Source organism: Apodemus sylvaticus, chromosome 5, assembly GCF_947179515.1.
Source record: "Apodemus sylvaticus chromosome 5, mApoSyl1.1, whole genome shotgun sequence".
NCBI lineage: Eukaryota > Metazoa > Chordata > Mammalia > Rodentia > Muridae > Apodemus > Apodemus sylvaticus.
In genome coordinates, this window is record NC_067476.1 from 117,871,306 (window position 1) to 117,884,945 (window position 13,640).

General features: G+C 39.6%; 1 protein-coding gene across 2 annotated transcripts in view; it reads left to right on the top strand.

Moving 5' to 3' along the window:
- The window catches only part of Plcb1 (phospholipase C beta 1), a 699,616-nt gene that overhangs the window by 202,352 nt on the left and 483,624 nt on the right, over positions 1 to 13,640 (top strand). For both annotated transcript variants that reach the window (XM_052183717.1, XM_052183718.1), the window contains exon 3: positions 12,236 to 12,304. In XM_052183717.1, the coding sequence (XP_052039677.1) occupies positions 12,236 to 12,304 (69 nt within the window). The remainder of the gene's footprint in view (positions 1 to 12,235; positions 12,305 to 13,640) is intronic.

Consider the following 13,640-nt stretch of genomic DNA (forward strand, 5'->3'; position numbering starts at 1 on the left):
TCGGAGCACTTCAGGAGAACCTCAGGGCCCATCTATTGATTGACTCTGAATGTTCTCCTCAGGAAAATTCATTAAGCCTCATTCTCCCCATTAGATTCCCAACCCCATATGGTACAAATTAGCATTTGGAAGAGACTCAGTTTGATCCCTCTGCCTTGCCAGAAAACTCAAAGTAATTTTAAGAAGCAAGTCATTTCAAAAGAGAAAGAAGCACTATTGTGTGTGTGTGTGTGTGTGTGCACGCACACACACTAGTATATATGTAGTATGTATACACACAATAGTATGTATACACACACACACACATATGTCAATTTAAATAGATTAACTCCTCACATATTTAAAATGTCACATAAGATCAAAAGTGCCTTGGAAACCTGACATGGCTGAAACTCAATCAGACAAAATACAAACCTAGTGCTGAAAAATGTCTACTGTCTATTTTTAAACAAATAGTTCAAGGTGAAGATTAGTTCCTCCAGGTAGATTTCACCAAGTGGCTACAGAGGTAGGGCAAGGCTAAATGCCATTTACGTATACTTCAGAGATCACGAGATATGCCCTGATTTTGTAACTAGAGAGAAAGGGAAGTGTATTTGGTTGCCAGCCCAGAAGTATCGTGCACAGGCTTTGAATCAGAACATCTGGAACTAAGCCAGCCATACTTAGACTGTGGCTCTGACTCTGTCTGGCCTCCAGGGCTTAGCATAGAAATGGTTGCTTTAATCTGTAAGGATACACTTGCTACTGATACACAGTAGTCTAAAGCAAACTTTTTTCAGACTATTGATGAACAGTTCTTTCATTGCTAGTAAGGACTCTGGTGCAGTTCTTTAGAAATGGATAATGGTTGCCTGTCCAAGCATCTGAATGTCCTACCTAGATCTGCTTAATTAGGCTTCGCTGTGGGCAGCCGTTGTCTCCAGTTAAGATCTAGGGCAGAAGTTCTCTAACCTTGGCTCACATTTGAATCACCCTGAGGCTTATTTAAAAAGATTGTTGGATTCTACCACATAGCTTCAAGTACAGTATGTCTAGGGAAGGATAAAGACTTTGTATTTGCACAGATCCTCAACAAGTATTGGCACCCTTGGTCAAAGGACCATATTTTCAAACCTATTATGTTGAGACATGAAGGAGCTTAAGTAGTATAACTAGTGTATGGTAAGTTGTGTGTTCAGTTATACTAAGCTAAGATCATAGAATAGAAGCAGTTAAATGGCCAGATTGAAAATTCTGCTGGCAGCTCAGCCAGAATGAAATAGGTATTGGCCAATGATAACATTTTAGATGACTCAAAAGGACAATCTGGCTACACTGAAATCATCTGGACTTCACAAGTGGAAGCAGCTTGTTCAGTGATAAGTCTCTAGCATCTCCTATTCCTTTCAAAAGACCTTTTATGGAAATTAGATTCTGTGCTTACCCAAAATATTCAGGGAGATCGTTTCTAGCACTCAAGTAACCATTTGCAAAATGATGGATGCTATTATCCCTTAATCTGATTAGCATGAAATGAGTGCTCTCAGCACAGGCCATAGCAGAAGATTGTATGAGTGTCCTCTTTATCGACACTGATATTATTGTTTATTACTTGATTCCTTAACAAGTGTAGCACCATACACCTCCTCCCTTCCCCAAATCAAATGTGACACCTCCCTCTACAAGCTACCTAAGAACTAGTAAGAACTAGTAAATGCGAGCATGTTGTTCAATCACATATTTCTATTAGTCATTTTTAAGGTCGATATAGGTATTTCATAGTGATGGATTATGAGGTTAAAATAAAGCCATGCTCTAGTTTGAGATGCTCCCTGGGAGTAGTTCATTCGCTCTGTCTTGCTTCACTACAAATTAGCATACCCTTCTTGGCACGCATCTTTCTTACAGTTTCAGTCTGTCACAATGGCACCTGTTTCAGGGTTCCCTGGGATGCAAGGAAGTCTTCAGGGTGGCTGCCGCACATTTAGCTCTAATTTTACTACCGAGGTTCAGGTAATTATCAACATTTACTTGCTCAACATTGTTCATCTGAGTCCCCTATCTCCTAGAGATTTTTCTTTCACAATATAGCAGTCAGTTCAGAGCCTCTGTTCCTACCAGTCTCTCACTCCTGGGTCTTCTGAGAAAGACACTTCTGATTAAGTCATTGGATTGAAAGCTGCTTTCATACATTCTGCAAAAGCCTCTTATACCTTTACCCTCTCCCCCCCCCCCCAAATAAACATGAGCTTAATAGTTTATTATCCCTGCCCCAGTCTCCTGGGTCACAGTCAGTGTGGTTGTGTCCATGTTTGAATGGACGTGCTTCTATAAAAGCCCAGATGCCACAGGGCCGCCTTAGCACATCTCCCTACACTACAAGTGGCAAGGATGTTCAATTGCGGTGACACCTGCAGATCATCTCCCACATTTCTTGGTATATCTCTGGGCTCTGTTTTTAATAGTTCTACTTACTATTCCTGTTGGTAGTGCAAATTCATATCTGCCCCCTTTGTGATGAAGAAACTCTAATTCTATCACAATAAACTTCTATAACCTTTTTGTCTCATTGATGCAAACTCTTAATAAGTTTTAACACCAATAACTAACCTCCTCCTCATGGGTAGACTTTTTCTTGGCATTAATTAAATGAGAGTCTTCTGGTTTATCATATGACTCCTTATAGTTCATCCTTTTCTGCTCACTCCAGATATTAAAAATAAACTGAAGTCTAAGTCATTTTAGAACTCCTAACCAGAGTCACCTCTTTGCGTGCCTGGATGTGTATTTTTGAACAGGTCACAACTGTGAATCAAAAACATTCCAAAAGAAAGTAGTTGTGTATTTACTGAATCAGTACAGACTTACCTCTTGCAATTATACCTCCAGCCCTCCCTCATGTAGTTTAACAATGATTTATACAGTATGTACATTGCCTTTGGCATTGTAAGTAATTGTAAGTAATTAGACGATGTGAGTGGTGGTTCGAATATGCTTGGCCCACATGTCACTATTAGGAGGTGTGGCCTTCTTGGAGTGGGTATGACCTTGACCGAGTAAGTGGTTCACTATGCAGTCAGGCTCTGAGGTCTCATATGCTCAGATTAGGCTAAGTCTAGTGTTTTCCTTCTGCTGCCTGTTGATCAAGATGTAGAACTCTCAGCTCCTTCTCCAGAACCGTGTCTTCCTACATGCTGCCATGCTTCTCTCTATAAAGATAATGGACTAAATCTCTGAACTATTAGTCAGCCTCAATGAAATGCTTTTCTTTATAAGAATTGCAAGGTCATGATGTTGCTTCACAGCTATAGAAACCCTAACTAAGACAGTTTGCTCAGGTTACATGCAGATACCTATTTATGCAAAGGGTGTGAACATAGGTAGATAGTGGAGTCCATGACATTCCTGGGGCAATTCTGCTACAAATATTGAGAAACTGTGATTTGAAGTCAAAGTGACATCTGCCAATGATAATCTGAAAACTCTTGTTCAAAACTTGGCAGAGGCTTTGAGTCAGTGGTTCTCAACCCGTGGGATGCAACCTATTTGGGGAGGGGCAAGTCAAACTACCCTTTCACAGGGGTCAACTAAGACCATCAGAAAATATATTACAGTTCCTAACAGTAGCAAAGTAATAGCTGAGAAGTAGCAAACTGAAAAGTCACAGTTTTATGATTGGGGTCACCACAGCCTGAGGACCGGTATTAAAGGGTGGCATCCGTAGTAGGCTGAGAATCACTGCCTTAGGTACATTTAGAATACTGACACGGGCCCTCATGTGTCTTATGAGGCTGGAAGTTAACCATGCTGTCTCCTACAGAGCATGGCATTTTTAAACTTGCACAGCATGTGTTCCTTCTTCGGGACCTTTGCACAGTTTATTTTCCTTATATTCCCCCTGGGTGTCCATACCAGCGGATTGCCTTTGCCTCCTTCATGAACTCCACTTGTCACAAGTTGCTCAGCAGGACATCTATTTCTGGGTAATGCTTTTTGCTCCCGTTTCTCTACTCTGTGAATTCACTCTTCTTTGAATGAACACTTGTTGAAGACATATCTAGACTGAAGTCTATCCACTGGAAAAATTCCAACCTTGGGTTCTTTTGCTCAAAACTATATCTTCAGTATTTACTGAATATGTGCCAAATTGCAGGCACGACCTGAGAATGTGTAAAATGAATGAAGAGGCAGTGAATTTCCCAGGCTCCTAAGTGCTGCACAGCTTCCAGTCCAGCATGGGTGTCCTGTGATTAGTCACCACCTTGGCTTGCCTCCATTTCCCTAGGCTCCCCCTTCTTTGCTTATTATCCTCTATTTTGGGCTTGCAACATCTCTCATTCAAAGTGAAATAGAAAGCCTATAAAATGTACACCTTGTTTAGGAGCCCCATTAGGTTTAAGCATTGCATTAGAGATGCCGACTGCCTTGTTGAGGCGCTATCTTTTCTTTACAGGATTTAGCGTTTGAAAGACTGTAGGATTCCCTAGTCTTTGATGGATGCCCTATCTCTGAAGGAGAAGTATAAAGCCCAAGGAAAAGAAAGAAAGAAGAAAATACAAATAATGTTAATTTTCACATTTTCTATTATATTGGCTGCATTCCTGACTATATCATTGAGACAGAGAATTTGAAAGTACAGCTAGGGGTAACATTCACACTCTAGAATAAAGTGGCATTGAAAAGCATTGAGTTCCGGACATAGTCTTTAGAATATGGAAATATGATAAGTAACTCACACACTGTATCAGTCACCTTTTTGCGTCTGCTGGTTGGTTGCAATGACTACATATCAGATTGAATTTCTATGTAAAAGTGGGAGTTAATGATATTTTTCAGTTTTTTTTCTTTTATAGAGCCCAAGTTGGACAGCATTCACCATCTTTATCAGGTTATCATTCCAAGCATAAACCAAAAGTAAAATACAGGAATACAGCCTCTGCCCAGGACTCTTAGCCCAAACACCACATTTGTGGAGAAGAAGTGACATAGTATCATTGTCATGATATCCACAAAAAAACAAAACAAACAAACAAAAAAACCAAAAAAATAAAAAAACAAAAAACAAGAAAACAAAACAAAACAAAAAACCCCAGGAGCTCAATATTAATAGACAATTATTGTCTAACCTGTAAGAACAATAATCTCAGATTTTCTTTTTTTACTGCAAATATTTATCTTATTTCACACTTAATTTTGGCAAGGAAGGTGAAGTCAATTTTCTCTAGAAGTCACGTCTCTTATTGTTTCAGGTTTTCATGAAATACCTTTAGTCTTCATATCTATTTTTTTATTCTGTTTCCTGTTTTTTTCATATACTTTATCAACTCTAAAGTTTGAGCTAGAAGTGTTCACTATAAGCTCAGGCATTTTGTCACTTGGCCCCACTGCTAATGGTGCTGTTTAGGAGGCTGTGGGGAGGGAGGCACAGCAGTGTTGGATGAAGTGCGTCACTGGGGTTGGGCTCCCCCACTTCTGTTTCCCTCTTTGCTTCCTATTTGCTGCTATAGATGTGCTCTGGAAGCATACTTCTTTCACAGTCAATACTGCCACATGATGCTATATTCCTTTCAATAGGAATACATCCTCTGAATACATATCCCAAAATATAGCCATTCTCCCTTAAGTTGCCTTTGGTTATGGTGTTGAATGACAGCAGCAGAAAAGTCACTAAGTAACCAACTTCCTATGTTTCTACAAGAAACCTTCCCCTTTTTGCTCAAGATGGGAAATGTTATAAGCATTAGCATTTATATGCATGCATTATCTTTGCATGCTAAATAGAGACCTCAGCCCAATAATCATGATGTTGCTGGTACCTGCACCCATGTTCGCTACATAGCTTACCTGGTGCACACAAACGTCTTCAACAGTCAGCTTCCATTTGTGTTGATAACAAGATATAGCTCCAAGAGAAAACTTGTATTTTCTCCTACTAGAATGATGGTATTTGCATTATATTCAACCTAAGTGAGTTTGAATAAAGAAAACGAGACTTGCCCAGGGATGATGCATCTTATTTCCATTGGTCTGTTTTTTTTTTTGTTGTTGTTGTTTGTTTGGTTTTTTTTTTTTTTTTTTTGCATTGCAGATTGTAAAAAAAAGGGGGGGGATTATGCTGATGGAATGAATGAAAGGAGCCTAAACGGGGAGACAGTGCAGGAATTTTTGACAGCTGTACTGCACACATTAAGCAGCTCTCTCACAGACAGAATAGAGCTAAAAGAACAAAGAGTCCAGCCTATGCCCAGTCTTCTCAACTCAAAACCCTCTTTGCAGGACCCCCTAATAGTGAATTTTAAATATGCTTGGCAGCCAATATATTAACTGATTCTTGTTTTGGTGAATCAAGATTGAACAGCCTAATGAATATCCCACATGTGGAGGTACACATAATCACACCACACACCCAACCATTAATATCTTCTCTGCGAGATGTTTATGGCTGTAATTGCTGGTCTGATTGTGTATTGTGTGAACCTGAAGCATGCTATTACACTGGGTGACTAACGGAACTGGTAACAATGCACAAAAGTTGGTATTCTGGAAAGAGTTGCATTTTAAATTGTATTCTTTCCTGAATTTGCGGTGGATTTCACAGCTCATCTCCCTCACAGTAGGTTTGTGGTTGATGACTTGAAATCTTTCTGCTGCATATAAACATCCGGAGACCATCTAGTCTTTCCTTAGCTCACCAGTCATACTTTTCTTGTTTTTGCATTCAAAACAAAAATCTGAAACAATATTCCCCCATACCTTCGATAGCTACTGATTCACTTTTTTTCATACTTACAAAGATGGCGAGAAGCACAATATGTAAGTACATTTTACTGTAGTCCAGTCATTGAAGATGCCATAGTTGGCCTAAAATAGATGTCTGTTGCTGCCTTATATATCTGGACAAGCTAGCTTAGCAGGCCTAAAGCATGCTGGTTGCTGCATTCTCCCTTACATACCTAGCAAGCCAGATGGCCTTAGAACTTAACACTTCCACTTCACTGCTTTAAAGAGACCTCAGAGTTCTATAAATAGCAGGGCATTCAGCAACATAACACCATTTTCGTGATTGGTTAAATTTCTGAACATATAAAGATATTTTCTTGCAGGACAAATTTAATATAAAGGAACTTTCAAAACTAGGAGTTTATGGTGCCTCCCTTAATTACATCAAATCCAATCTTAGATCACTCACTATTCGTTGCAGTTTTATATTCAGTAAGTATTATTGGCAGCTCCCTATAGAAAAATGTGTTAGAGAGTTTTCATATAATTTATAATTGTTATATAGCCTTTATTCATCATGCTCACCCCAAAACCATACTGTGTGTCTTTATTAGCCTATCTCAAAGTGCTGGTCCTTCAACCAGCAGCATCAGCACCAATTAGAAATTAATTTGAGACCAAATTTTCAGGTTTAATGCCCTTAAGCCTTCCAAGTTACTCTAATGCAGGCTACATTCTCAGAGCCACCAGCATGTGCAGTATTGTCACCATTTAATAGGCAATACAATTTGTTTCCAGCAAGTTCTACAAAGCTAGAAGACACCAACTGTCAAATGAGCTAAGAAAGCGACCACATAGTGCTTTATAATGGACTGGGTCATTAAAACTATTAATGCAAAAAAAATTAGCCTAGAAGAAGTTTCAGTGAGACAAGTAACATTTCTGTGGTCCTGTGCTTTGGGTTCTGCATTTTCTTCATCATGGTAGAGAGAAAAAGATGCAATGAAAGCCCCAGAGGAATAGTATTGTATGTAAATGGAGTGGGGGGGATGCTATTTTAATCATCCCTTTCCAGCTGAAAGGGCCCATGAACAGCACTTCCACCTGGGTCTTCCCCATGCCACATTACCCATCCCAGGGTGCCCTTGATGCTTTTCCTGAACACACAATTTTACACACCAGTGAGAGAGGCTTCTTAGCTCTGTGCTATCAGAATGAATCCCTAGGGTGGCTGGCATTAACTTTCACTCCACGACTTGGGGAATGAAGCCTTCCCTGGAGCTGGCAGTGTAGAACAATATTCATTATCTCCAATATAAAAGTAATGATGCCTACTAAGTTCTTTGTGAACTTAGTTTGGGTTTTGTGTATAAACAAGCAAGCAATGTTTTGGTCCATTTGTTCAACTGAGAGGAAAAGCTTTGAATAGAGAGTGCTACTATCAAAATTTGTTAAGTGTGCAGTGTGGGTATAGACAGGTTTTATTCCATCCACCCTTGGGAACCGGTCATTTAACAGACATGGACTGCCATCTATGTGCCTTGCCATAACTGATGTATGAGTGTTTCATGCTCATCACTCCTGCCTGCATGCATCTCCCCCTACTTGGTCCTCTCTGAGAACCTGTCTCTGCCATCCTCCCTATATAAATTATAAAGCCAGGACTTCTACCCCATCCTGTGCATTAGCCTTCCCAAGCCAACCTCTGCAGGTATTTTGAAGTATCTCCTTTAAAAAGGGAGTGACTGGGTTACTCACAGTGCATTTTGGGATTCAAGCCTCAAGAATAGCCTATGCACTGCCAGTGTTCAGTAAACAATGCCGGATGAATTAATGAATGGCATTTGCTCTTGGACAGATTTCTCAATAACTTTCAAATATGAAAGCAATTTGCCTAAGGGTTGAGTCCCAGTGAGGAAGTCAAGACCCTTGGCTCTGCTGGTGATCTTTCTCCTTCCTTATGCCAGAGTCTATTCCAGAACACTCTGATGATAAACCTTCACTCTTTTTTTTTTTTTAATTTTATTTATTTATTTATTTATTTTTTATTCGATATAATTTATTTACATTTCAAATGATTTCCCCTTTTCTAGCCCCCCCACTCCCCGAAAGTCCTGTAAGCCCCCTTCTCTTCCCCTGTCCTCCCACCCACCCCTTCCCACTTCCCCATTCTGGTTTTGCTGAATACTGTTTTACTGAGTCTTTCCAGAACCAGGGGCCACTCCTCCTTTCTTCTTGTACCTCATTTGATGTGTGGATTATGTTTTGGGTATTCCAGTTTTCTAGGTTAATATCCACTTATTAGTGAGTGCATACCATGATTCACCTTTTGAGTCTGGGTTACCTCACTTAGTATGATATTCTCTAGCTCCATCCATTTGCCTAAGAATTTCATGAATTCATTGTTTCTAATGGCTGAATAGTACTCCATTGTGTAGATATACCACATTTTTTGCATCCACTCTTCTGTTGAGGGATACCTGGGTTCTTTCCAGCATCTGGCAATTATAAATAGGGCTGCTATGAACATAGTAGAACATGTATCCTTATTACATGGTGGGGAGTCTTCTGGGTATATGCCCAGGAGTGGTATAGCAGGATCTTCTGGAAGTGAGGTGCCCAGTTTTCGGAGGAACCGCCAGACTGCTTTCCAGAGTGGTTGTACCAATTTGCAACCCCACCAGCAGTGGAGGAGTGTTCCTCTTTCTCCACACCCTCTCCAACACCTGCTGTCTCCTGAATTTTTAATCTTAGCCATTCTGACTGGTCTAAGATGAAATCTTAGGGTTGTTTTGATTTGCATTTCCCTAATGACTAATGAAGTTGAGCATTTTTTAAGATGCTTCTCCGCCATCCGAAGTTCTTCAGGTGAGAATTCTTTGTTTAACTCTGTACCCCATTTTTAATAGGGTTGTTTGGCTTTCTGGAGTCTAACTTCTTGAGTTCTTTATATATATTGGATATTAGCCCTCTATCTGATGTAGGATTGGTGAAGATCTTTTCCCAATTTGTTGGTTGCCGATTTGTCCTCTTGATGGTGTCCTTTGCCTTACAGAAACTTTGTAATTTTATGAGGTCCCATTTGTCAATTCTTGCTCTTAGAGCATACGCTATTGGTGTTCTGTTCAGAAACTTTCTCCCTGTACCGATGTCCTCAAGGGTCTTCCCCAGTTTCTTTTCTATTAGCTTCAGAGTGTCTGGCTTTATGTGGAGGTCCTTGATCCATTTGGATTTGAGCTTAGTACAAGGAGACAAGGATGGATCAATTCGCATTCTTCTGCATGCTGACTTAATCCCACCTCTCAGATGACCATACTGTTCCCATTGTGTATCTTAAACTTCCAAAGGTGTTATTGATACCTCCCTGCCTTCCTCTTCAGCAAAGTAGTTGCTATTGCTATGGAGATGAATAAACCCAGGCTTAAGTTTCAACTTCCTCAAGTCTGATTTTTCCATCATTTTTCTAGGACAGATACATGATCAGTTGCCTCAGCCAAACATTGAATGCCAGGGTGATAGTGCCCTTTTCTAGATAGCTGCTGTACTGAGTGAAGGTGACTTAGTAAAAGTCACAGTGTCCTGCAAGAAATATCCTATGGCCTGATTCTCACATGTCACTCCATATGGTATGGGAAGATTTCTGCAGGTCAGTCACAGTGCAGATGAAGTCAGCAGATCCACTAAGACAGGGAAAGGACTTCTGAGATATAATGATTCTGGGAAGAAACCTCCTCCTTGCAACCTGTCTCAGAAAGGTGGTCAGGGCAGAGTGTTCTCTGTGACCTAGTTTGGATTTGCTTGGAGTAGACAGAGGGAGTCTGTAACCTAGTAGACCCTTTGTTCTCCATTCCTATAAAAGTAATCAAACTGTTTTGGACCAGACATTTAGAATTAGAAGGTGCATGATGTAAAAAGACTCCCGAGAGTATCAATATCAGTATTCTTGAGTATTTTGGATAAGTTCTCTAGAGTGCCTGTTATTGAGTTATCTAGAGTCTGTTGTCACATGAATCATATTATAGTGCCTTTTCTGAGATAATGGGGCTAGAGGACTACATCCCATTGACTCTTGACAAGGCCACATTTGTTGGATGCTTGCAACCCATTTAAGGGAGTTAGTTCTCTTCATTATACCACTGTGCTCACTGGTTGGTGCACCTACACTGAAAACCTATGATCACAGTCCATCAGTAGACTTTCAGGGTTCACAACTCTCAGGTGTTTTCTTCCATGATTTCCCCTCACATGTTCAATACTTAATACAAATGGGACACTGCGGGTCATCCTAAGTGCTCCTTTGTTGAACTGCCACCATGCATATGGCTTTGCTATTTTTTGTTCCTGGCTAATTTTTGGTCTGTCTCCCTCTTATTTATCTCTCCATGCATGGTCTGTGTCCCTAAATATCTGAAGACCATAGGTTTATCTTATACCTCTGGACCATTCTTCTCTGGGATACTTTTCCCCCTGCACTCTGCAATTGTGATGAATATGCCTTCCACTTCTCCAAGCTAAATGATTCTTTCATGTGCACTCAGGGAAAAGTCCTCTTTTCTAACTTCTGATAACAGTTAACTATAAATTATATAATTATAAATTGGCATTAGCACCCTCTTCCTTGTCATATATACATCTGTTTCTTCATGTTCCTTTCCCTACTTGATGGCACTCCAGAAAAGCAGTTATGACTGTGAGTTTCTTGTGTTCTAGAGTAATTAGATAGTACAGATATTTAATAATAAATTAAAAAGTACATTTGGTAATTATTAAATGAAAAGATAGTGGCCTGAGATTTGTGTGTAAAAGGCAGGCAGCTGAATTTGCTATGTATAGTGTGTGTGTGTGTGTGTGTGTGTGTGTATGTGTATCCATGTGTATATTGGCCAGATACATTAGGTGTGTGAACAAGCAGATAGCATGTCCTTCCTCTGGCCTCTCTAATCTTATTTCCTTGACTTCCCTCACACCCAACTGCGTTCAGCTAGGAACTCTAGGGTTTCTTTTCAACTATGGGACAAAGGCACTGGATTTCTTTTGATTTATGAATGGCTTAAGAACAGTGGTTCTGAACCTGTGGGCCATGACCCCCACAGGGGTCACAGATCCTGTATATAAGATATTTACATTGTTATTATAACCATAGTAAATTTACAGTTGTGAAGTAGCAACAAAATAATTTTATGTAGGGGGGGGGGCGGATCACAACATGAGGACCTCTTAAAGGGTCACAGCATTAGGGAGGTTGAGAACTCCTGTCTTAGAGGATTTAGATTTAGGGATGCAAACCATGCATTTAACTTTTTAAAGATGCTTTAGCAAACATATTGTAATATGTGTTAAACTGAGCAGTTAGAAGTGATTTTTTTTTCTCCTGATTCAATGAGACATAATATGGGGGCGAGGAGTAGACTACCACTGTTAAGTCCTCAGGCAAACCCCTAGATGATAATATTCCTTAAAGTGATGTCAATAACATAAAACAAAGATGAACAATCTGTGTGGTTTCCTAACAACTTCCCATTTTGCCTTTCAGGAGACGGAGCTGTTAGATCTCAGCCTTGTCAAGGATGCCAGGTGTGGGAAGCACGCCAAAGCTCCCAAGGTAGGGAGCGGAGCCTGTGCCCATACCAGCTGTTGCGTTGATTCTTTATCTGTGTCAAGATAACAATTAATTGCCCCAGTTAAAAGTTTCTGTGTTGTAGCTGTTGTAAAACACAACAGCCAGTGTGCCCTCACCTCCAGTTTTTTTACACGATGGATTAATGAGTGAAAATAAAGCTAATTCTCAAAGTTTTTACTTTTATCTGGAGGAAGATTTAGATCTATATAATGCCAAAAAAGTTATAGATTACTCTTCTATTATTTGAAATGGTGAAATACTATACATTGTGGGTAGAGAATTCCATACTCACCCATGCTATGCCTTGGTCACGAAACATTTTGTGTAAAATTACTTTCAGGCAATATGTGGGTGTGTGAATTTTGTGTTTAGACTTGAGTCATATTAAGAATACATTTGAGTACATATACACCAATGTTTAAAATTCTTAAAATCTAAAACAGTATTATTGCAAGTGTTTTGAATAAGGTATACTCAACTTGTCTTGGCTAATTTCAAAGGCCTAAGCTTCTTTGCAAAATATCACTTAACTCAGAAGAAATAATTGGTCGACATACATTTCTTTACTGACTTTTATCATAATACGCATTCATCCTAGTAAATGGAGACAAAATGATGCTCAAATGCTGTGCAACTAAAACAAGGATATCTCTAAAGCCAGAAGTTAATTCTGCACATTAGTACTGAGGATGATTTAGGATATGCTAAGAGGGATGCCATTGCTTTGGGTTTCCAGCATAATATCTGAAGATAATATTCAAATGCTGGATAAAGAAAATGCATTTTGTTATTTATCTGGGTAGTTGAAAACTCTTTGTTACTGGATTTAATAGTTAAATAATTCATTCAGGCAGAGAAAGTGTATCAGCAAAGCAAGGAGACGGGGGAGTTGCCATTTAGGAGTTTAAAGTAGCAATTTTCTTTTTTAGTGTCTGCCCACAACTGTTGTTTTAGCCTCTAAAAGTCAGAACAGTTTCTTTAGCATCCAGAAGGATCTGTTGCTTTGGAGGTGCAGAGAAAACGTCAGCTGGAAGAATTTTTCCTCACAGACATCTTGCCGTCATAGGTTGGTGCTGACAGTCTGGCACTGAGCGAATACCAAATGCTGGGGTTAGCTGAATGGGTTAAAACGGTTGACTAGGAAACATGAAAAATATATTTGGAAAGAAAAAAAAAAGAAATGTTTGCCAGAAGGCTTTTAAATGTGTTTCGTGTGAACCACGTACCTTCTCATAGAGGGGATTTCCACATCTTGGTCTTTGGACTTCACATCTTGGAATTAATACCTTGTTGATGATGCAGAATTATTTCCATTTTA